This window comes from Thalassophryne amazonica, chromosome 9 (assembly GCF_902500255.1).
Source record: "Thalassophryne amazonica chromosome 9, fThaAma1.1, whole genome shotgun sequence".
NCBI lineage: Eukaryota > Metazoa > Chordata > Actinopteri > Batrachoidiformes > Batrachoididae > Thalassophryne > Thalassophryne amazonica.
Genome location: NC_047111.1, coordinates 87,349,215 through 87,375,060, shown reverse-complemented (window position 1 = coordinate 87,375,060; position 25,846 = coordinate 87,349,215). Strand labels below are relative to the sequence as shown.

Genomic DNA, 25,846 nt, shown 5'->3' with positions numbered 1-25,846 from the left:
GGGCTGAGGGAGAGAACCAGGAAAAAGACATGATGTGGAGGGGAGCAGAGATCAATCACTAATGATTAAATGCAGAGTGGTGCATACAGAGCAAAAAGAGAAAGAAACACTCAGTGCATTATGGGAACCCCCCAGCAGTCTAAGTCTATAGCAGCATAACTAAGGGATGGTTCAGGGTCACCTGATCCAGCCCTAACTATAAGCTTTAGCAAAAAGGAAAGTTTTAAGCCTAATCTTAAAAGTAGAGAGGGTGTCTGTCTCCCTGATCCGAATTGGGAGCTGGTTCCACAGGAGAGGAGCCTGAAAGCTGAAGGCTCTGCCTCCCATTCTACTCTTACAAACCCTAGGAACTACAAGTAAGCCTGCAGTCTGAGAGCGAAGCGCTCTATTGGGGTGATATGTATATACGTATATACATATGTACGAGTATATATGTATATATATATATATATATATATATATATATATGTGTGTGTGTATATATCTGTATATATGTGTGTATATATATATATGTGTGTATATATGTGTATATATGTATATATTTTTTTTTTCTTTTTTTTTCTCCAGTCTGTACCATTTATTTAAGTTGTTAACCAAGGAATTTCTGTAAAACTGCTGCACTATCAGTGATTAACTGCCTGTGAGAATATTGCAGTAACATTGGGATCCACATGCATTACACAGAAAAGGTTATCACATAGTTTTTATTGCCAATGTGAGAAAAGCTTAATGTTTTTTTTTTTTTTGACATTGCTTGTTGTAAATATGACAAAAAAAAAACCCCACAGCATTTGATCTTATTTTCTTGAATGCCAGCCTTAATAGTAGCAATTCATCTTATACAGTCACACATAACTGCTTTGAAACATGCTGTTAAGAAGGCATTCCTTCACATGTCCACTTGTTTCTTCTGTTTTTATGTGCCCTCAGGTACCGGTTATATGGTCAGTGGAAAAATGAGACCTACTCCAGTCACCCACTTTTGGTTAAAGTCAAAGCTCATACTGTGGAAAGGGCAAAATACATCATGAAGTAAGTCACTTTTCTATTGTCACCGTTTCCATTATTTTGCACTTAAAGCACCCCCATTTCTAAATGCATCTGAACCTTTCACACAAAGTTTCCCAAAAGTCTGTGCAATCAACAAACCAACTTCCAGTGATGTTTCTCACCACAAAGAAGGCTATTGGCAATTGGTTCTTTGCAGAAATTAATTGATTTTTTAAAATAAAACATTTCCATATTTTATACTGCATATTACAACCCCAATTCCAGTGAAGTTGGGATGTTGTGTAAAATGCAAAATAAAAACAGAATACAATGATTTGCAAATCCTCTTCAACCTACATTCAATTGACTACACCATAAAGAAAAGATATTTAATGTTCGAACTGATAAACATTATTGTTTTTGTGCAAATATTTGCTCATTTTGAAATGGATGCCTGCAACATATTTCAAAAAAGCTGGGACAGTGGTATGTTTACCCCTGTGTTACATCACCTTTCCTTCTATCAACACGCAATAAGTGTTTGGGAACTGAGGACACTAATTGTTGAAGCTTTGTAGGTGGAGTTCTTTCCCATTCTTTCTTGATCTACGACTGCAGTTGTTCAACAGTCCGGGGTCTCTGTTGTCGGATTTTGCGCTTCATAATGCATCATACATTTTCAATGGGCGACAGGTCTGGACTGCAGGCAATCCAGTCTAGTACCCATACCCTTTTACTACGAAGCCATGCTATTGTAACACGTGCAGAATGTGGCTTGGCATTGTCTTGCTGAAATAAGCAGGGACATCCCTGAAAAACACGTTGCTTGGATGGCAGCATGTGTTGCTCCAAAACCTGGATTTACCTTTCAGCATTGATGGTGCCATCACAGATGTGTAAGTTGGCCATGCCATGGGCACTAACACACCCCCGTACCATCACAGATGCTGGCTTTTGAACTTTGCGCTGGTAACAATCTGGATAGTCTTTTTCCTCTTTTGCCCGGAGGATACGACATCCATGATTTCCAAAAACAATTTGAAATGTGGACTCATCAGACCACAGCACACTTTTCCACTTTGCGTCTGTCCATTTGAAATGAGCTTGTGCCCAGAGAAGGCGGCGTCATTTCTGGATGTTGTTGATGTGTGGCTTTCGCTTTGCATGGTAGAGTTTTAACTTGCACTTGTAGATGTAGTGACAATCTGTGTTAACTGACAGTAGTTTTCTGAAGTGTTCATGAGCCCTCACGGTAAGATCCTTTACACAGTGATATTGGTTTTTAATGCAGTGCTGTCTAAGGGATCTAAGGTCACGGGCATTCAATGTCGGTTTTCGGCCGTGCCGCTTATGCGTAGAAAGTTCTCCAGATGCTCTGAATCTTTTGATGATATTATGGACTGTAGATGATGGAATCCCTAAATTTCTTGCAATTGAACGTTGAGAAACATTGTTCTTAAACTGTTGGACTATGTTTTCACGCAGTTGTTCACAAAGTGGTGATCCTGACCCCATCTTCAGTTCAGTTCAATGTTCAACACCATAACACCTCAACAGCTGATCTGCAAACTGGACAAACTAGGGCTCAGCACCTCCCTTTGCAACTGGCTGTTGGACTTCCTCACCCAGAAGCCACAAGCAGTCCGTGTTGGTCGAGCAGCATTGTATTGAACACAGGGGCACCCCAAGGCTGCGTGCTCAGTCCACACATGACTGCACAACAACCCACAGTACAAACCACATAGTGAAGTTTGCGGATGACACAACTCTGGTGGGGCTCATCACCAAGGGCGATGAAACTCACTACAGGGAAGAGGTCAACCTTCTGACCACGTGGTGCAACGTCCTGCTGAATGTCAGGAAGACCAAGGAGATTGTTGTTGACTTCCGGAAAGGTCACACCCAACACCTGCCACTGACCATCGAGGGTGCTGCTGTGGAGAGAGTGAGCAGCACCAAATTCCTGGGGGTGCACATCAGTGAGGACCTGTCCTGGACCACCAACACTGCATCACTGGCAAAGAAGGCCCAGCTGCATCTCTACTTCCTGCGCAAACTCAAGCGGACAAGTGCTCCACCAACCATCACGAGCACTTTCTACCGTGGCCCCGTTGAGAGCATCCTCTCCAGCTGCATCACTGTGTGGGGCTGAACCTGCACTGACTACAACAGGAAAGCCCTGCAGCGCATAGTGAATGCAGCTGGAAGGATCATTGGTGCCTCACTCCCCTCTATGCAAGACACATACACCACCCACGCCTCTGGTCCCGCACCACCAGACTCACAAAGAGCTTCATCCACCAGGCCGTGAGATTACTGAACTCTCTCCCCCCACCTCCACCCAGTGTGTGTGTATATGTATGTGTGTGTGTGTGTGTGTATATATATACTCAACAAAAATATATATACTCAACAAAAATATAAACGCAATACTTTTGGTTTTGCTCCCATTTTGTATGAGATGAACTCAAAGATCTAAAACTTTTTCCACATACACAATATCACCATTTCTCTCAAATATTGTTCACAAACCAGTCTAAATCTGTGATAGTGAGCACTTCTCCTTTGCTGAGATAATCCATCCCACCTCACAGGTGTGCCATATCAAGATGCTGATTAGACACCATGATTAATGCACAGGTGTGCCTTAGACTGTCCACAATAAAAGGCCACTCTGAAAGGTGCAGTTTTGTTTTATTGGGGGGGGGGGGGGGATATCAGTCAGTATCTGGTGTGACCACCATTTGCCTCATGCAGTGCAACACATCTCCTTCGCATAGAGTTGATCAGCTTGTCAATTGCGGCCTGTGGAATGTTGGTCCACTCCTCTTCAATGGCTGTGCGAAGTTGCGACGACGAACTGGAGTCAGGTCGAGACCCTGATGAGGACGACGAGCATGCAGATGAGCTTCCCTGAGACGGTTTCTGACAGTTTGTGCAGAAATTCTTTGGTTCTGCAAACCGATTGTTTCAGCAGCTGTCCGAGTGGCTGGTCTCAGACGATCTTGGAGGTGAACATGCTGGATGTGGAGGTCCTGGGCTGGTGTGTTTACACGTGGTCTGCGGTTGTGAGGCTGGTTGGATGTACTGCCAAATTCTCTGAAACGCCTTTGGAGATGGCTCATGGTAGAGAAATGAACATTCAATACACGAGCAACAGCTCTGGTTGACATTCCTGCTGTCAGCATGCCAATTGCACGCTCCCTCAAATCTTGCGACATCTGTGGCATTGTGCTGTGTGATAAAACTGCACCTTTCAGAGTGGCCTTTTATTGTGGGCAGTCTAAGGCACACCTGTGCACTAATCATGGTGTCTAATCAGCATCTTGGTATGGCACACCTGTGAGGTGGGATGGATTATCTCAGCAAAGGAGAAGTGCTCACTATCACAGATTTAGACTGGTTTGTGAACAATATTTGAGAGAAATGGTGATATTGTGTGTATGGAAAAAGTTTTAGATCTTTGAGTTCATCTCATACAAAATGGGAGCAAAACCAAAAGTGTTGCGTTTATATTTTTGTTGCGTGTATATATATATACCGTAGGGATGTGAATCGTTCAACAACTCACGATTCAATTCAATTCCGATTCTTGGGGTGACGATTCGATTCAAAGAGCTCTGAGAAATAGTTATATTACTTAAAAAATGTTGATGTTTAAGAAAATGCAGCTTTACAAGGTTAATCAAGTGATTCTGTATGTAAATTTACTTATCTGCTTTGCTCGTTCGGAGTTGGCTGGCAGTTTAGCGAAGCACTGCTCAGTAGTCGGCAGATAACGCTGCTCCCCTCTTTTCTCTCCGGGTGATAGCGTAGCATGTGGGCTTGCGGATTTGAAGTGTTTCCGAAGTACTTGACTTTCATTTTGCAGATGTTGCTCACTGCATAAGTCATGTCAACCTCCTTCTTACGCAGCAAATAATAAAATCCAAAATGCGCCCAAGCATTTGCCTTCAGCAAAGACGGTACTGGCTGAATTAGCTCTTCGTCCGCCATGGTAAGCTACAGCCACTGAACTTTGCAGTTCACAAGTGTTTGAAGGACGCCGGACCCCCCTTCTCCCCTTGCTGGGACGCTGTAGTACGGAAGCCGTTGCCTGACAAACAGTATACACAGCGACTAAGCAAGAAAATGTTTTAAAAAAATGCTTTTTAAAAATCGATTCTTGGACATTTTGGATCGATTCATAATCGTAATAAATTAGAATCGCGATTCGGACGTGAATCGATTTTTTTTCCGTCACCGCTAATATACCGTATTTTCAGGACTATAAGTCGCACCGGAGTATAAGTTGCACCAGCCACTTTATCCATTATAAAGAAAAATAAACCATAAATAATTCGCACTGGACTATAAGTCGCATGGACATACAGGTATGTTAACTTATCATGAAAAGTTGAGATGATAATATTGTGACGGCTACCGTTTTCGGATGCATATTTCACCAGTCGCAACTTGTAATCTGCAGAGTATGATTTTCTTTTTGGTGGCATTTTTTCGGGCCTTCTCCGTTGTCTTGTTAAATTATCAGTAATGTTGAAATTTTTATTTTTCTATGGTAGTCAGAAGTCGCAGGAACAGTCACACAAGCCTTGAGTGCCCTCTCGTGAGCTGCGTTTTACCTACGGATATGTTTGTATTTTGCGGACCACATTGCGAACCGAACCATAACCCGCACCATCGATGAACGGTTCTTTTCTGACACATTACCCGCTGTGGACCATAGTACACACCAGGTGTCAGCTGCCGATGTTCGTGCAGCACCTACCTGCGCAGCTCATGACCTCCCCGTGGTGTCGACGCCAGCTCCTTCCAGGTGCAGACGCTAATCCTCCGCCATCTGTATATATGTATTTCTGGTCTTACAAAAAGTCCAGCATACAGAAATTACAAGTAGCATACAATGATGCTTTAAGAATTTTACTTAAGGTTCCCAGAGGAGGGAGTGCTAGCCAGATGTTTGTGTATGTAGGAGTAAGCACACTTCATGCACTTTTAAGAAATTTAATGTACAAGTTTATACAGTGCCTGGATGATTCTGCCAATAATATCATGGTGGCACTCTCAAATCCAACTGAGTAGCGCAAGGTATACATCCAGGTTGAGAGCACACTGGATAAAATGTTTTTATATACGAGGTCTGTGATGAAAAAAGCGGTCCTTTTTATTTTTTTCAAAAAATAAATGGATTTGATTCATATGTTTTTACGTCAGACATGCTTGAACCCTCGTGCGCATGCGTGAGTTTTTTCACACGTGTCGGTGACGTCATTCGCCTGTGGGCAGGCCTTGAGTGAGGAGTGCTCCACCCCGCCCGTCGGAATCTCTTTGTCTGAATAGCTGCTGCGGACAGCACGCATTGCTTTATCAACATTTTTTCTGGACCTGTGAGGTATATCCGAGTGGACACTATTCGAGAAATTAAGCTGGTTTTCGGTGAGAAGTTTAACGGCTGATGAGAGATTATGGGGTGTTTCTGTCGCTGTAAGGACTTCCCACAGAGCAGGACGTCATGCAACGATTCTTGGCGCCATCGTCGGCCTGTTTCGACCTGAAAACATCCTAATTTAAGGCTTAATTCACCCAGGACGTCATGAGAGAACAGAGAAGATTCAGAAGAGGCCGGCATGAGTACTTTATGCGGACATTCCACTGTTTAAGGACATTTTTTAATGAAAGGCGTGCGCGCAAATTCGCAGAGTCGTTTCCGTGACGACTCGGCAAATCTGTGTGCGCCGCGACAGGAAAAACACCTCCGTGTTGAAAACCATTTGTAAAATTCAGGCGGCTTTTGATGGCTTTCAACAAGTGAGTAACTGAGAAATTGTTTAACAGCTTGGGCATGTTCCAACGGAGGTGTTTTTCCTGTCGCGACCCCCCGCGGTCGGGTCCGGCCCGACATGCAACTCTGCCCGCACGTTCTTTCATTACAAAATGTCCGTTAACAATGGAATGTCCGAATAAACTCCTCATGCCGACTTCTTCTGAAAGTTCTCTGTTCTCTGACAACTTACTGGGTCAACAGAGCCTGAAATGTGGAAGTTTTCAACTTGAAACGGTGAGACTCTGCCGCCTCGAAGCGCAGATCGCTGTCAGGCGCCGTGGGCCGTCCTTACGGCGACACTACCAGACCAAAATCTCTCATCAGCCGTTAAAATTTTTACCGAAAACCAGCTGAATTTATCGAATGTGTCCACTCAGTTGTGCCTTACAGTTTTTGAAAAAGTTTTTATCAAACAAAGCAGCAGTCTCTGAGCCATTCATAAACAATGAAAAAACGACGAGAGGGTGGGCGACTCCTCACTCAAAGACTGCCCACAGGCGAATGACGTAACCGACAGGCGTGAAAAAACTCTTGCATGCCCACGAGGGTTCAAGCATGTCTGATGCAATCACACGTGATTCAAATCCATATGGTTTTTAAAAAAAATAATAAGGTCCGTTACTTTTATCACAGACCTCGTATTTTAATTCTTTTATTTTGTTCTTTTTTGTGTTGTTTCTGTTTGATTTTCCTGGTCTGTCCTGATGTGTTTTTTTTTTTGTTGTTGTTTTTTTTGTACTATCTGCAGGGCTTAATTTGAGGGGGAGCAAGCCGGAGCGTGCTCCGGAACCTCTGACGTTGGCTCCGCCAGCTATTTATCCCTTTATCTACGGCGATGGCGCCCACGCCATATTTTCCATATGTATAAAAGTGTATTGTTAAGGTAACACCAAGGGCTTTCCAATGATATATGGTGTATTACGGTAAACGTAAGCCTGTGATGTCATAACGCAGAGGAAAAACACGGACGTTTCACACTAGTGCGCCGCTGATTCTCATTACCGTAAGTTCTCATGTAAGCCCTCACTCTGAAAAATGTCAACACTGACAGCAAGCCAAGAACCCGTGCTTTCCAACAGTATGCTATATGTTGCATATATTACGGTAAAGTGAGTTCGGTGACTTTTGAAACAGGGAAAAGTATGAAAAAGAGCGCAAAAGTGACAGAAAAGTACAGAGACAGACAGCAAACATAAATGTAGTAATTTTTGAGGAAAAGGCAGGGTGTTAGTGTCATTTGTGAAGGTGTGTGTGCGTGTTTGTGTGGGTGTGCAGCATTGTCCCCCCCCCCCCCCCCCCCCCCCCCCCGCCCTTCTTATTTTTCTGCACCGGAGCCACCCATCCTCTGCGCTCCGGGACCTCCCACTTTACAAATTAAGCACTGACTATCTCTATTATGTGGATTTGGACAAGTGTCTGGCGAATAAACAGAATTTAATCGAATATACATATATGTGTGTGTGTGTGTGTGTATATATGTATGTATGTGTATGTGTATATATGTGTATATGTATATATACGAGGTCTATTAGAAAAGTATCCGACCTTATTATTTTTTTCAAAAACCATATGGATTTGAACCACATGTGATTACATCAGACATGCTTGAACCCTCGTGGACATGCAAGAGTTTTTTCATGCCTGTCAGTTACGTCATTTGCCTGTGGGCAGTCTTTGAGTGAGGAGTCGCCCACCCTCTCGTCGTTTTTTCATTGTTTAGGAATGGCTCAGAGACTGCTGCTTTGTTTGATCAAAATTTTTTCAAAACTGTAAGGCACAACTGAGTGGACACCATTCGATAAATTCAGCTAGTTTTCGGTAAAAATTTTAACGGCTGATGAGAGATTTTGGTCTTGTAGTGTCGCCGTAAGGACGGCCCACGGCGCCTGACGGCGATCTGCGCTTCGAGGCGGCAGTGTCTCACCGTTTCAAGTTGAAAACTTCCACATTTCAGGCTCTGTGACCCAGTAACTCCTTTTTTGTGTCAATGTCTTGCAGCTTGTGGACTTGTAGCTTCTTAAACTGTGGGCCTTTCTTCTTAGGAGGGGGCTTGAAAGTGAAAGCAATCTTGGAACGGACCAAGTGATGATCCGTATAGCAATCCACGCTAGGCATCACCCTCGTATGTAGTACGTCTCTTCTGTCACGTCAGAACGTAGTCCAGAAGGTGCCAGTGTTTGGAGCGTGGGTGTCTCCAGGTTGCTTTGAATCTCTCTTTCTGTTGGAACAGGCTGTTGGTGATCGTCAAGTCATGTGCAGAGCAGAACTCCAGCAGCAGGCGGCCATTGTTGTTACAGTTGCCTATGCCATGTTTCCCTAGCACGTCCTTCCATACATCAGAGTCGCGGCCCACTCTGGCGTTGAAATCTCCCATGATGAGGAGCTTGTCCTGGGTGTCGACGCGCTGTAGAAGGTTGTGCAGATCGCTGTAGAAAGCCTCCTTAACTCCGATGTCGGCCTGCATGGTTGGGGCATACACACTAACAATAGTGGCAAAATCCTTGTTGTTGATGGGGAGCCGGAGTGACATGAGTCGGTCAGAATGTCCAACTGGCAAACTGTGTAACCTATGTGCTATGGCGCTCTTAATCATTAACCCAACCCCTGAGAGTCGACGATCTTCTTTAGCCTTCCCTGACCAGAACAGTGTGTAGCCTGTGCCTTCCTCGGTGAGTGACCCTTGGTCTGCAAAGTGCACCTCGCTGAGTGCAGCAATGTCTATGTCAAGCCTTGCTAGCTCTTTGGCGACTAAGGCTGAACGTCTTTGAGGATGATCGCTATTGTCTGAGTACATAATTGTGCGTACATTCCAGCACGCAATTTTCAGGTTCTTTGGTTTTCTTTTTCCACCGCGTGTAGTGATGCCCATTGGCAGCGGTGAGCCAACCGGGTCTAGTGAGACAAGCCATGTTTAGACCACCTTTTCTAGGTCTGTCTCCATGTGGAGCAAGCAGGGCTATCCCTAAACAGGGCTGCTTGGTCACCCAGGGCCCTGCCGGATGATGCTGTTGTCTCGGGTCAGCAATCAAACGACCATAGTTCCTGAGCCGCCTGCATGCAGGATCGAGACTGCAGCTCCCAGTGCCATCATGCACCTGCTGTTTTCGCCTCTTCCCATCGCTGCAGGACTTTCCTTCCCGCCTGCACTCGTTGCTTAAAGTGGGGATCAGCTCGCGCACACCAATTCCTCTCTTTAGGCAAGGTGGCACTCCACAGTGGCACAGACAAGCTGAGATGGCTGTGGCGACCACCAGGCTGTAGGTTTTACATCAGAGTGACCTTCTCCTAGCCTCTGGCTAAAGAACCTTCCTCGGAGGCAGGGGGGCAGTAACCCAGGCTGAGGGTTTAACATCAGGGTTTTCCTTCCCCTAGGTAGACCGCCTTAACAGGGCTAATGAGTCCCATCTATCCACTGCTATAACCCAGTCAGCTGGGAGGCTTGTGATGGCAGGACCGCCTAGATCCTGTATAGGTCATGGACCTACCACTGCCATACTTGAATAAACAATATCTTTGTTGTAAAACAACAAAAACACAAAGCCAACCTAATCAAAACCAAAGTGAGTGCAGCTCCAGGAAAACCTACCTGAAACAATCTAAAACTGACTGAAAATAAATCTGACTCGATCTAAACCGAAAACAATTCATCTAACGCAATGTAACTATAGCTTGTAAGCTAACAAACGGTATATCAAATCAAATTTATTTATTTATTTATATAGCGCCAAGTCACAACAAACAGTCACCCCAAGGTGCTTTATATTGTAAGGCAAGAGCCATACAACAATTACAGAAAAACCCCAACAGTCAAAATGACCCCCCTGTGAGCAAGCACTTGGCGACAGTGGGAAGGAAAAACTCCCTTTTAACAGGAAGAAACCTCCAGCAGAACCAGGCTCAGGGAGGGGCAGTCTTCTGCTGGGACTGGTTGGGGCTGAGGGAATATAAAGCTAACCAAATCTAAATGCACTTAAAACAATCACAGTCGAAACCTTTATTACTATGAAAACAGATAAGTGTGTATAAAGCTAACTGAATCTGAAAGTAACTGAAAAACAGGTAACTGAACATAAATTAATGCAAAGATATGCAAATTGTTAAATGAATATAAAGCTAGCAATCTAAAATGTACTTAAAATCATACTATCTGAATCTAAAAATCTAAAAATTTATCACTATGAACATAATTTCATGCAAAGCAATAGCTAAATGGATATAAAGCTAACAAAGTAAAATTGTAAAATTGACGTAAAATAACACTATCTGAATCTAAAAATGTATTTATTACTATGAAAACAGTTAAGTGTATATAAAGCTAACTGAAAAACAGCTAACTGAACATAAATTCATGCAAAGCTATGTGACTAGCTAAATGAATATAAAGCTCGCAATCTAAAATTTACTTAAAATAACACTATCTGAATCTAAAAATGTATTTATCGCTATGAAAACAGTTAAATGTATATAAAGCTAACTGAAAAACAGCTAACTGAACATATAAATTCATGCAAAGCTATGCAAAGAGAGAGTAGAAAAAAATCATACTTACTAACATACTTACATACATATAATGATAATATAACATGATATAATATAACATGATAATACAGCTACTATGATACAGCTAACATGACAACACAGCTACTGTGATACCAAACTTGTCCTCTGACACGCCGAAACGGAGGTGTTCCTTTGTCTCGCGTCCAAAGCGAATCAGTCTTTACACGCGAAGCCTCCGCGCGGCTTTCCATGACAAAATCTCTTGTTAAAAGTGAAATCTGCCAGAAAATGGCTGATGTCCAGAGAAAGAGCACACGACGGTCTTGTATCCACAGAGCCATCCGTTTAGAAATGGTCCGGTGGCTTGTGCCGCGTCGTCGCAGCTCGGAGCGCGGCGCACCGAGCGTCGTTAAAGGGGTCTTTAAAGCTGTAGTAACAGTCCTTATTCTCTGTGAAGCCCGTAAAATTTTCACCGAAAGCCAGATAAATTTTTCAAATGGTTTCCAGGTGTTAGTCTCTAACAGCTTCTGAAAAAATTCTGATGGAAAAAAAAGTCCTTTCATTCCGCCATTTCCAGACAATGAAAATCCGACGAGGGGGCGGGACCACTCCTTCCCAAGGCGTGCTCACAAGGCGAATGATGTCACCGACAGGCGTGGAAAAACTCACGCATGCGCACGAGGGTTCAAGCATGTCTGACGTAAAAACATATGAATGAAATCCATATAGTTTTTGAAAAAAATAAAAAGGACCGTTACTTTATTGACAGACCTCGTATATATGATATCTGTTGCCCATGACAATGTCCTTCACTGTTTCACTTTATCACCATCACACCACTTGCACAGTGTCTAAACAAAAATCTGCTGCTGCTACAAATACTGAATGGTTTGCACTATTGCACTCTTACTACTACCTCAGACACTACACTGTAAATACTAAATACTTGTCTTTATTGTCGAAATGTCTTGTCCTTTCATCACCAAGGGAAGGTGAGAAACGAAATTTCGATTCCTTGTATCTCTTGTACATGTGAAGAATTGACAATAAAGCTGACTTTGACTTTGATCTTTGCTTGTAAACAGCTGAGCCTTTTTTGGATGCTCCTTTTAAAAATTTAAAACTTTCAAAATGAGCAAATATTTACACAAAAACAAAAAAGTCTGTCAGTTTGAACATTAAAAATCTTGTCTTTGTGGTGCATTCAATTGAATATAGGTTGAAGAGGATTTGCAAATCATTGTATTCTGTTTTTATTCACATTTCATACAACATCCCAACTTCATTGGAATTGGGGTTGTATACTTCGTGTTCCTCTTAATTTGAGAGCAGGGATCAATGTTAAGGGTTTTTCATTTGTCCACTTTATAAATCAAAACCATACAACATAAAACATGAACATTAACCTGACACTCACAGTTCATGTTTGATGGTCTAAAAAATCTTTTGCTGTTTTAATAAATTGTCGCAATACGTTAAGATTAACTGCCCATTACTTTTACTTAGAATCGCCGACTGTAGTTTTTGCCATTTTGATTTTATTTAAATGTTGCATGTTATAATGTTAAATGTAATATTATGTGATGTAGATGTTTACATTAAGTTCTTTCAACTTGTGTCCCTCATTCACACCTCTGTCAGTGGCCTTGTTGTGGGTTTGTAGTTCTCTGCCTAAACTGATTATATGAGGGTAGGCTGAAAAGTTCTAAGGCTCACTATAATGCAGTTAAAGCATTACTCCTTCGTGGGGAGCCTTAGAATTTTTCAGCCTACCCTCGTATGTAGAGCATTAAACAACATCCACATAAACATTTTAGTTACCATAACATAGTGCTTGCAGTTTACTTATCTGCCATATACTTGGGGTGGGGGCCTCTGCTAGTCTCTCTCTAGTGGCAATTTTATACCCTTTTCAGATCAGTGTAATGTAGACAAAATTTGCATCTGCAGTCAGTTTGACAGGATCAACATAGGCTGTACGATGGAAGTTGGCAACCCTCTTTTCGACCTCGGTCACACCCAGGGTGTTTCTTGTATTGAATTTGGCACTGAAGTAACTAAAGTTGAAGTGCTGTGTTTGTGAGGACTTGAAAAGAGCAGATAAAATGCTAAGGTCTCTCTACCTGTTTCAAAATTCTCTTCCATGCAATGTGCCCTGCTTGAAACAAAATAAAACTTTCACATGGAATTCCTTTCTATCCATTGTCAGAGCGAAAACATACAAGGCAAGGCAAAATCATTCAGTGGCACAGAGATTTCAATGGACTTTGCTTAATAGTGCCATTTATGACCATCTTGGAAGATTTTGTGTCATATTGTGTGATCGGGAAAGATGGTTATGTAGCTGTGTAGGCAATTTTTTTTCAGCAGGAACTGAGGCAGATATAGTGGATCTGGAAAGTATTTTACAGTGCTTCAGCTTTTTCAGCCTTATTCCAAAATGGATGAAATTCATTTTTTTTTTCCCCTCAACGTTGTACACACAATATTCCGTAATGACAATGTGAAGTTTATTAACAATAATAAAAAAAAAAACCTAAGAAATCACATTTACATGTGTTCACAGCCTTTGCTATGAAGCTCAAAATAGAGCTCAGGTGCATCCTGTTTCCACTGATCATCCTTGAGATGTTTCTACAGCTTATTTGGATTCCCACAGTTGACTGTGCATATCGGAACACAAACCAAGCATGAAGTCAAAGGAATTGTCTGATGACCTCTGAAACAGGATTGTCTTGATGCACAAATCTGGGGAAGGATACAGAAACATTTCTGCTGCTTTGAATGTCCCAATGAGCACAGTGGCCTCCATCATCCATAAATGGAAGACGCTCAGATCCACCAGGACTCTTCTTAGAGCTGACTGCCTGTCTAAACTGAGTGATCGGGGAGAAGTACCTTAGTCAGGGAGGTGACCAAGAGACCACGGTCACTCTTTCAGAGCCCCAGCATTCTTCTGTGGAGATAAGAGAGCCTTCCAGAAGGACAACAATCTCTGCAGCAATACACCAATCGGGCCTATATAGTAGTGTGGCCAGATGGAAGCCACTCCTTAGTAAAAGACACATGGCAGCCCACCTGGAGTTTGCCTAAAGGGACCTGAAGGACTCTCAGACCATGAGCAATAAAATTCTCTAGACTGGTGAGACAAAGCTTGAACACTTTGGCGTGAATGCCAGGCATCATGTTTGGAAGAAACCAGGCACCATCCCTACATTAAAGCATGGTGGTAGCAGCATCATGTTGTGGGGATGTTTTTCAGCAGCAAGAACTGGTCAGGATTGATGGAAAGATGAAGGCAGCAATGTACAGAGACATCCTGGATGAAAACCTGCTCCAGAGTGGTCTTGACCTCAGACTGGGGTGATGATTTATCTTTCAGCAGGACAGTGACCCTAAGCACACCGACAAGATATCAAAGGAGTGGCTTCAGGACAACTCTGAATGTCCTTGAGTGGCCCGGACCTGAATCCGATTGAACATCTTTGGAGAGATCTGAAAATGGCCCATCCAACCTGATGGATCTTGAAAGGTACTGCAAAGACAAATAAGAAAAAGGGGAAAAAATGAATTTACTCCATTTTGGAATAAGGCTGTAACATAAAGTGTGGAAAATGTGAAGCTCTGTGAATACTTTCCAGATGCACTGTACCTGTATTTGACATGTCTGCAGTGTGCTCACCTGCAGCTCTAATGTCTTTTTCAGATGTGTTTCATGATTACCAATTGTGAAGTTTTGAACTTGACCCAGATTATACTGTGGTTCTCTGTCTTTTGCATTTGAAAAACTGACATTTCTCAGCATTTCACCCAGTGAGTCAAAAGTTCACACATTTTCAAAAAATGTTGGTTTCTCAGAATGCAAAAGCTGGGAACTGCGGTCTCTGGGTCGGGCTCAAACTTCAGTCTCCCCTTGTACAACCCCTGGCAAAAATTACAGAATCACCGGCCTCGGAGGATGTTCATTCAGTTGTTTAATTTTGTAGAACAAAAAAGCAGATCACAGACATGACACAAACTAAAGTCTTTCTGGTTTTAAGAAACACTATAAGAAATCAGGAAAAAAAAAATGTGGCAGTCAGTAATGGTTACTTAGACCAAGCAGAGGGAAAAAAATATGGACTCACTCAATTCTGAGGAAAAAATTATGGAATCATGAAAAACAAAAGAACGCTCCAACACATCACTAGTATTTTGTTGCACCACCTCTGGCTTTTATAGCAGTGTCTGAGGCATGGACTTAATGAGAGGCAAACAGTACTCTTCATCAATCTGGCTCCAACTTTCTCTGATTGCTGTTGCCAGATCACTTTGCAGGTTGGAGCCTTGTCATGGACCATTTTCTTCAACTTCCACCAAAGATTTTCAATTGGATTAAGATCCGGACTATTTGCAAGGCCATGACATTGACCCTATGTGTCTTTTTGCAAGGATGTTTTCACAGTTTTTGCTCTATGGCAAGATGCATTATCATCTTGAAAAATGATTTCATCATCCCCAAACATCCTTTCAATTGATGGGATAAGAAAAGTGTCCAAAATGTCAACATAAACTTGTGCATTTATTGATGATGTAATGACAGCCATCTCCCCAGTGCCTTTACCTGACATGCAGCCCCATATCATCAATGACTGTGGAAATTTACATGTTCTCTTCAGGCAGTCAATTTTATAAATCTCATTGGAATGGCACCAAACAAAAGTTCCAGCATCATCACCTTGCCCAATGCAGATTCAAGATTCATCACTGAATATGACTTTCATCCAGTCATGCTTTTCCTTAGCCCACTGTAACCTTATTTTTTTCTGTTTAGGTGTTATTGATGGCTTTCGTTTAGCTTTTCTGTATGTAAATCCCATTTCCTTTAGGCAGTTTCTTACAGTTCGGTCACAGACGTTGACTCCAGTTTCCTCCCATTCATTCCTCATTTGTTTTGTTGTGCATTTTCAATTTTTTGAGACATATTGCTTTAAGTTTTCTGTCTTGACGCTTTGATGTCTTCCTTGGTCTACCAGTATGTTTACCTTTAACAACCTTCCCATGCTGTTTGTATTTGGTCCAGAGTTTAGACACGCTGACTGTGAACAACCAACATCTTTGCAACATTGTGTGATGATTTACCCTCTTTTAAGAGTTTGATAATCCCCTCCTTTGTTTCAATTGACATCTCTCGTGTTGGAGCCATGATTCATGTCAGTCCACTTGGTGCAACAGCTCTCCAAGGTGTGTTCACTCCTTTTTAGATGCAGACTAACGAGCAGATCTGATATGATGCAGGTGTTAGTTTTGGGGATGAAAATTTACAGCCTGATTCCATAATTTATTCCTCAGAATTGAGTGAGTCCATATTTTTTTCCCTCTGCTTGGTCTAAAAAAGTAACCACAATTTTTTTTTCTTGATTTCTTATAGTGTTTCTTAAAGCCAGAAAGTTGCCATTTGAAATGACTTTAGTTTTGTGTCATGTCTGTGATCTGCTTTTTTTCTACAAAATTAAACAACTGAATGAACATCCTCCGAGGCCGGTGATTCCATAATTATTGCCAGGGGTTGTATGTATACAGTTGCAGTTGTGCATGCAAATCAATACCATATCCACTTTAAGTCCATTTCTTTCAAATTTACTCTTTGCTCTTTTTCTTTTACTCTTCCCAGACGGCTGACCAAAGAGAATGTGAAACAATCTGGACGGCAGATTGGCAAGCTGAGCCACAGCAACCCAACCATCCTTTTTGATTATGTAAGTTGATTTTTCTCCATATGTTGTGCCACTAAAAGCTTTAGAATTTTTCCAACCCGTATCCTTATTTTGTTTGAGAAAAGTGCACAGTAAAGCCACCTTGACACTTGCACATATTTGATCCTCGCACTGGCATGCAATCTTGCGTGCCAGTGAGTAAATTTGTTGTAAATTTGTTGCTACACCATACCAATAAAAATAATACTCCAGATTTACCACTGAAAAGATTTAGACTTTTGCCACCCCGTAACCTTAATTTATTCGAGCAATGAGCATAGTAAGCCTGCACCAAGTTGTCTCTAGCGGAGCACAAGGCTGTTTTTAACAGACTATATTCTTGATTGCACGTGCATTTGCTTTAACCACTCCTGCTTTCACCACTTTCAGTGCAGAAGATTCCTGATTCAAACCCCGCCCCTGTCCATTTCGTGGAGTTGCGTCAGAAAGGGGATCCGACGTAAAACGTGCCAAATCATCATGCAGATCCACCTCAGATTTGCTGTAGCAACCCTGAGTGAAAGCAAGGGAGCAGCCGAAGGGACTTACTTCTGCATTAAAATGAATGCAGTTATCACTTTAAAAACAAGTCACCATGACACAAAATCACACTTATATAAACTTTGCGATGAAGCCACAGCTCACTGCCAGTGATTAATTTTTCCGGAAATTACCAGAAAACCAGGTTTCTGTTTCATTTCACCTGACCGTCACAGGGCGATGCTTTAGCACCTGGATAACTACATGTGCGCAAGCAGAGAGGGGGTCGAGAATATATACCAACAAAGCCACAGCTCACATGCCAGTGGATTAAATGTTTCTGGAAATTATCGGAAAACCAGGTTTTTACCTCGTGGTTACATTTCCGGGTTATTTTTAAGTAACATACGTCAGAATCTATTCATTCATTTCCACGCCCAAACAGTTGCTGGTGGAATACTGTGTGTTGGTTTGGAAAGCCGCCAATGCGTTCCATAGAACGAGGGTTATTTTGTTTGGAGTTAAGGGAGTTTATTAAGTCATATTTATCATTTGGGGGACTGCACAGTAGTCCTCCTAACGGTTTACTTTGGTGTGGACATTAAAAGTTACGAGCTGCTGGTTTTTCCCCAGTAATCATACATGAAATAAGCTAATGGGTGACGCTAAAAATTCACCTGCCGTTAGCATACAGAGTGAGTGTTTAACTCTGTCTGCGAGTCATAACCTCAAGATTGAGTTTGAGCAACACGCTTTACAATTTGCCTGAGTGAGTGAGTAATTTAAAATTAGTTGTGACATTAGTGCTCTGCTGAAGTTTATCAGCTAACGTTAGCCTTTTAGCTGCAGGATGTTCAATCACTGTCGAACTGAATGAACTTTTATATTTGTAAATTGTTCGACCTATTTTTGTTTTTACCAAATAAAGCTACACAGTTTTTAATTGTTACTGTGTAACTGCAAAAAAGTGCCAACTTTAAATAACTTAAATTTTTCTTTTTTTTTTTTTTTTTTTTTTTTTTTTACAATTGAGTATTCAAAGAAAATAGCACAGCACTGTTTCACATTTCTTAATATTTTAAGAAATATGTTTTTTGTTCCACATCAGAAGCATTTGCGGAATGAACCAACCAGACTTAAAAATGGCATTACTTTTCATGCTATTTTGTTTGTCGAAAAATAAATGCCCAGGGGTTCCTTATAATGTTAATATAACTCAACAACAGGTAAGTTACGGGTTTAATTAACATATGAAACATCAAAGATTTTTTTTTAATTAAAACGGTTTTTAATTGCAAGTTTTCTAAGAAAAGTTTTTTTACTTAAAAAATGTACAATAATCAGAAATAAATCTTGAAGTAAAAACACATTTGTAAGTCATTTAAGGTGGCCAAACATTTGAAAAAATTGAAAAAGAGCGATTATCATAGCTCCAAAGCGCCTTCCAAAACCAGGGAAAACTCAAAATTGAGTATGGGTTTAACAGTTGATGCATTCATTCGCTATAGATATATGCCTATTGTTTCATTTTAATTGATACTGAGAATTATTACCTATGTAACAAATTTTTATTTTTGTTTTGTTCCTGGTACACAGTGTGTTTTCCTAACCTGTTATGCCTTAAATAAATAGAAAAATAGCTGTTATTCCACAGAAACTTTGCTTCTGTGATCAGGACAATGATATTTTAAAATTTGTCTGTTTTCAAGAATATTCTCGATTCCACCTTCACTACTACTGAGTAGTCTTCTAGAATATTCTTAACTGCTAGAACTGTCCAGAATTTTTAGAAGTTTCCAGAATTTCTAGAAATTTCAAGAAACTTTTAGAACTTTCTAGAACATAAAAAAAATAAAATCAAAGTTTGTACTGCATGTAGTCATTTTTCCATAGACTTTAGACATAAGCAGTTGAAATAGAACACTTAGAGGCCAGGAACAAAAATTGTGTTACATAGTGTTATCACTTACTGAGGTGTTCCTGGGCCGGTAGCATAGATTTACATTTACACTACCTGTCCATACCTGCTCGCAGTAACGGGTGGGTATCCCAGTACCCACCCGCTGTGCATAAACTGATGACAAACTGATGAAGAACTGTCCGCAGAACTGTGTGTTGGTCCCAATATGGATATTCCGGATGATTTTTTATTTTATTTTATCATGGATAATTCGAAAATGAACAACAGCCAAAGCAGCCAGCTTTTGGCCCTGGAGAATTTGGAGAGCAGTGCGGTGCCAGCCAACACGACAAAAGTTAAAGTGAGCCAACTTTTTATGTATGCGTTTGCCGGGTCTCGTGCGTTTTGAATGTTAATGTGATTCCATGTGTTGTGTATCTCAGTAAGTGATAATAATGCAAATAACATGCAGTTGTCGTCCGGTATGCATTTTCAGAGTCCCTTTGCCCATGCCCAGTCGCCCGCGATGACAGATATTCACCTGCGATGACAGATGTTCGCCCTCATATTGCGGCGAATATCTGTCGTTACGGGCGACTGGGCATGGATGTTGGGCCTCTGAAAATGCATACCGCCCTCCAAAAGCATGTTATATTATCTTCGTCTTTTTTTTCTTTTTTTTTTTATTAAAGACAAGTAACACAATACAAGTTGTGTATAAAGACGGGTGGGAAAATTGACCTGACCCATCAAAAAAGAAAAAATTTGGCGATTTTTTTTTTTTTTTTTTTTTTGCCATGGGCTTCGGGCCTTCTGACCTTGCCACCAATTTTCAGTATTTTTTTCAACGGATCACTTTCATCACTGACATGCCTCCCAAGTCAATGGAGGCGGTTCTTACGGACCATGGCTTAACTGATCCATTACACCACTAGTTTAAACAAATGGCAGATTTCTCACTAAAAACTATTTGCCTTCATCTTTCCGCACTCAAAACAAGCACACTTAACCGTTTTGATGCCACAGCAATTTTGTAGCTATGTTTTAAAAATGTATTGGAGTTTAAAATGTGTAATTATACTTAGTGAGGTAAGTGTGCACACGCTTGGCTTTGAATAGATGAAAAGCCTGTTTGCTTCTGCTCGCTAAAGGAGTATCTGCATTATAAATAATGCCTAGATTAAATTCATTTTGCTTGTTGTTACATGAAGTAACAGAACCACATTTATAAATGTGATAAATAAATGTGATGTACAGGCAGGTACAACTTTATATATGTTTTTTCCTTTTCATCATGCATTTTTTGACAGCTGTGATTAATACTCTGGTGCAATATATATATGTATATGAGTCCATAAAATCAAATATATAATGGTTTTTTTTGTTTTTTTTTTTTTTGTTTTTTTGCATTTGTTTCTGAAGGTATTCTAAATGATGCTGTTGAAGATAAGGAGTGTCCATAATTTTGACCAGCATGCTAACTTTCAGAGTACCCATACCAGCAGGTTATGTTATGTTTGTTTTGTGTAATAGATGCTGTCTCAGATCCAGTGGTATGACAACCTTATTGTTCCTGTTGTGGACTCCTTGAAATACCTCACTTCTCTCAACTATGATGTTTTGGCTTGTATCCTTTGCGATTCCTCCTTTTATTTTGTGTAATATTGTTGTGTGGGGTGGGGAGGGGTGAGGGGATGCAAAAAGGACCTTTTAAAAAAAAAATGTTTTCACTGGTTATTTTTACTTAACTTTGTTTTAAGATTGCATCATTGAGGCTCTGGCCAATCCTGAGAAGGAGAAAATGAAGCACGATGACACTACCATCTCCTCCTGGCTTCAGAGTATGTGTAGTAACTATTGTGCCTTGTTACAACCGACATGCAACAAGTGTATACTGGCATGTTTCTGTTCACTGTGGTAAAAAAAAGGCCTGGCAAGTTTGTGTGGATCTGTGTTCAGAAAATACCCAATAGAGTTGGCTGCCTTCTTCAGTATGTCACCAACCAGCTAAAAGCAAGGAAAGGTAAGTAATATCTAAGGCACAATGCATATAATGAACTATTTTGTTTGTGCACTGTTTTCTCTGGTTGCTGACAGTCACAGTAGCATAGAACATGAAACTTAAAGCTATACAGCATTAAAATTTTGCAAAACAAAACAAAATTCAGTTCCTGCTGAAATCCAGCAATTATAATCTAGGTTATTTTTGTAATGTGTTGCAAAATTATCACTTTATTTTAATGAATAGAACATATTGACCTGGGGGGAATTCCATAGAGAATATTTTCTAGGTGAAACACGTGCGGCATGTGTGAGGTTCGAAGATTACCTTTGACGTAATGCACTTGGATGTTGTGCATTCACGAGGCGCACCACGCTACCATCCGTACGAGGTCTTCTAAATCACTTCAGAGGTGTTATCTAGTTTCAGATTTCAAAGTGTTTCATTTCTCCCTAACCTTTACAAAACATGAGAAACAGATTCACAGAAATAAGCTGTTTTTGGAGCATTTCCGCCATCTTTATTTTGTGTGCTCGAGCAGCCAGCTGACGTCACACTGCCTTTTTTTACCACAAATGGCAGTTGCAGTGTGCTTCCCAGCATCCCTCGTGCAAGTTGAGGGAAGCCCCAATGGGAGCTGACATTGTTATCAAATGTAATTCGTGGCCATCTGATCGCTGGAATTTCTTCCCTTCAGGGGAAGAAATAAAAAACATTTTTCCACTAAATTTATTTAAAGGCTAAGGAATAAAATTACAGTGGTGCTATCCAAATACACTGTTCATAATTTTCTTTTTATGTAATTTATTAAACTTCAGTTGGTACAATGTTTAGAGGTGTTTGACATTAAAATGTTTATTTAGAAGCTTTGAAAAACATTTGACCCTTGCCATACTTCTTTTGTGTCTGGACTCTTTCTTTGCATGTCTGTAGTTTTGACCCTGCTGATCCTAAAAGAGAGTGGTGCAAAAAATGGCTGGCATTGAGATTACAGATGAGATGACCTCAGAGCAATTAGAGGCCATGACAGGAGGAGAACAGCTCAAAGCTGAGGTACGCAGCTAATATTATTGTATTGTTATTCTCTGGTGCAGTCTTCCAGACATCTGCAGTTTCTGTAGTAGTACTTTATCTGTCCTCATGTCTGTCATTTTTTTTTTTTTTTTTGTTACTGTGTTAATAGGGGGGTTACTTTGGCCAGATCAGGAACACCAAGAAATCATCTCAGCGTCTTAAAGATGCTCTGCTGGATCACGATTTGGCCCTGCCACTGTGTCTCCTCATGGCCCAGCAACGAAATGGTGTTGTTTTCTTAGAGGGAGGAGAGAAACACCTCAAACTTGTTGGCCACCTCTATGACCAGGTATGAATTTGCTTCTACAATATTCATATGGATTTGAAATCTCTACACTAAGTTGTGAAATACTGGTTTACACACTGTTCATCCATTGTGCTTTACTTCAAATTAATAGGGAATGTGTTTATTTAATTTTTGTCGGATTATTGTTAAATACAAGTGTAATTTGAATGAAGATTGAGAAACACATTGGCTTTGTTTATATGAAAGGTTCTAATCTAAATGGAATCCATTCTCAGTGTAATCATTCTTATCAGTGATTGGTATCGTTTACATGACTGTAATAAAATTGAACAGATAGATACAGCAGGGCTCGATATTGCCTTTTGCCTGCTCGCCCGGCTGCGATTTGGCCTGCTGTTGGGCCACAATGGGCCAGTACAGTTTACAAAATGACTTGCATTTTTTTAATGCAGCAAAATCAAATTTTCTGTCATCAAACTTCAGCTAGTCTGCCATGTTTGTTCATGTCTTGCAGCATGCTCCCACAGAGTCTCACGCACACTCTGCTCAGGAAATGAAATTTCAGGTCAAAGAAATATATTGAATGGGTTGTTGAAGAGAATATAGTTTAGTGTAATTTCTCCCACTTTTTTCCCCTCCAATCTCCACAATTCCTTATTAATATACTTCAGAATCCATTAATTCTGCGACCCGGTCCCAGACAAGCAGTTGAAGATGAGTGAGTGAGAATCTATTAATGCTCCACCCCCAACAGTTTGTGGCGGTAATGCACCATGTTGGTTTGCAAACTGCCAATAAACTCGAAAGAAGTGGAATCTGCATTCTGCCTTTTCTGTTACCAATATTCTGCAGTCTTCGTGAGCATTTGTAAATTCTCGGCGTGGGAAGCAAAGTAAGACGCAAACAGAACGGAACACCTTTAATGAAACGGGCATTAGAATTCTCCGGATCTGTGGATTTCTGACTTTTTCTAGATTTCTGAGATTGGCGTAAATCCATTGAGAATAATTGGGGGGCGGGGGGGGGGGGGGGGGGTGCACCGGTGCCATCCGTGTGAGTTAAACCTTTCCTGACATGCACGGGAACTGCAAGCTAAAATGTGCAATGTCATCAATTACTTTTTCTACAACAGCGAATCTCTGTAATACCAAAAGTCACTGAAAGTACCCGAACGTAGACATTGTGATTTTCTGCAAGATTTGGTCTGTCAAGTTGTGTCTTTAAAGGGGAATAGAAACGCCCACAGATTATTTATAGCATGAATAACACAAAAAAAATGCGTTCTGTTGATAGTTCAAGGAACACTAAAGACCATAAAACATCTACAGAAAACCTTGTTTTAGTCGTGGTCTGAGGGGCTTTTACATAGACTGGCAGTCTCAATTTATTCAGGTCAGGCGGGTGACGTCACTGGTTGGGGGGAGATGAGCCTCGTTCTGAAATTCCCTGCCAGAGGCACCAACAAAGATGTTATATATGACTACTATCAATCAATCAATCAATTTTTTTTTTTTATATAGCGCCAAATCACAACAAACAGTTGCCCCAAGGCGCTTTATATTGTAAGGCAAGGCCATACAATAATTATGTAAAACCCCAACGGTCAAAACGACCCCCTGTGAGCAAGCACTTGGCTACAGTGGGAAGGAAAAACTCCCTTTTAACAGGAAGAAACCTCCAGCAGAACCAGGCTCAGGGAGGGGCAGTCTTCTGCTGGGACTGGTTGGGCTGAGGGAGAGAACCAGGAAAAAGACATGCTGTGGAGGGGAGCAGAGATCGATCACTAATGATTAAACGCAGAGTGGTGCATACAGAGCAAAAAGAGAAAGAAACAGTGCATCATGGGAACCCCCCAGCAGTCTACGTCTATAGCAGCATAACTAAGGGATGGTTCAGGGTCACCTGATCCAGCCCTAACTATAAGCTTTAGCAAAAAGGAAGTTTTAAGCCTAATCTTAAAAGTAGAGAGGGTGTCTGTCTCCCTGATCTGAATTGGGAGCTGGTTCCACAGGAGAGGAGCCTGAAAGCTGAAGGCTCTGCCTCCCATTCTACTCTTACAAACCCTAGGGGTGATATTGGTACTACGAAGTCCCTAAGATAAGATGGGACCTGATTATTCAAACCTTATAAATAGAAGAAGAATTTTAAATTCTATTCTAGAATTAACAGGAAGCCAATGAGAGAGGCCAATATGGGTGAGATATGCTCTCTCCTTCTAGTCCCCGTTAGTATCTAGCTGCAGCATTTTGAATTAACTGAAGGCTTTTAGGGAACTTTTAGGACAACCTGATAATAATGAATTACAATAGTCCAGCCTTGTTCTAACAGAACAAGCACAGAGATGAGTCCACTGTCCGAGGCCATAAGAAGATCATTTGTAACCTTCACTAATGCTGTTTCTGTACTATGATGAATTCTAAAACCTGACTGAAACTCTTCAAATAGACCATTCCTCTGCAGATGATCAGTTAGCTGTTTTACAACTACCCTTTCAAGAATTTTTGAGAGAAAAGGAAGGTTGGAGATTGGCCTATAATTAGCTAAGATAGCTGGGTCAAGTGATGGCTTTTTAAGTAATGGTTTAATTACTGCCACCTTAAAGGCCTGTGGTACATAGCCAACTAACAAAGATAGATTGATCATATTTAAGATCGAAGCATTAAATAATGGTAGGACTTCCTTGAGCAGCCTGGTAGGAATGGGGTCTAATAAACATGTTGATGGTTTGGATGAAGTAACTAATGAAAATAACTCAGACAGAACAATCGGAGAGAAAGAGTCTAACCAAATACCGGCATCACTGAAAGCAGCCAAGAATAACGATACGTCTTTGGGATGGTTATGAGTAATTTTTTCTCTAATAGTTAAAATTTTGTCAGCAAAGAAAGTCATGAAGTCATTACTAGTTAAAGTTAATGGAATACTCAGCTCAATAGAGCTCTGACTCTTTGTAAGCCTGGCTACAGTGCTGAAAAGAAACCTGGGGTTGTTCTTATTTTCTTCAATTAGTGATGAGTAGAAAGATGTCCTAGCTTTACGGAGGGCTTTTTTATAGAGCAACAGACTCTTTTTCCAGGCTAAGTGAAGATCTTAC

General features: G+C 41.1%; 1 protein-coding gene across 1 annotated transcript in view; it reads left to right on the top strand.

Moving 5' to 3' along the window:
- Window positions 1–25,846, top strand: part of thoc2 (THO complex 2) — a 168,705-nt gene that overhangs the window by 84,283 nt on the left and 58,576 nt on the right. The window contains 9 exon segments of the mRNA XM_034178684.1: window positions 931–1,032; window positions 16,968–17,052; window positions 20,963–21,056; window positions 21,190–21,270; window positions 21,358–21,408; window positions 21,411–21,452; window positions 22,365–22,390; window positions 22,392–22,484; window positions 22,615–22,794. Of these exon segments, the coding sequence (XP_034034575.1) occupies window positions 931–1,032; window positions 16,968–17,052; window positions 20,963–21,056; window positions 21,190–21,270; window positions 21,358–21,408; window positions 21,411–21,452; window positions 22,365–22,390; window positions 22,392–22,484; window positions 22,615–22,794 (754 nt within the window).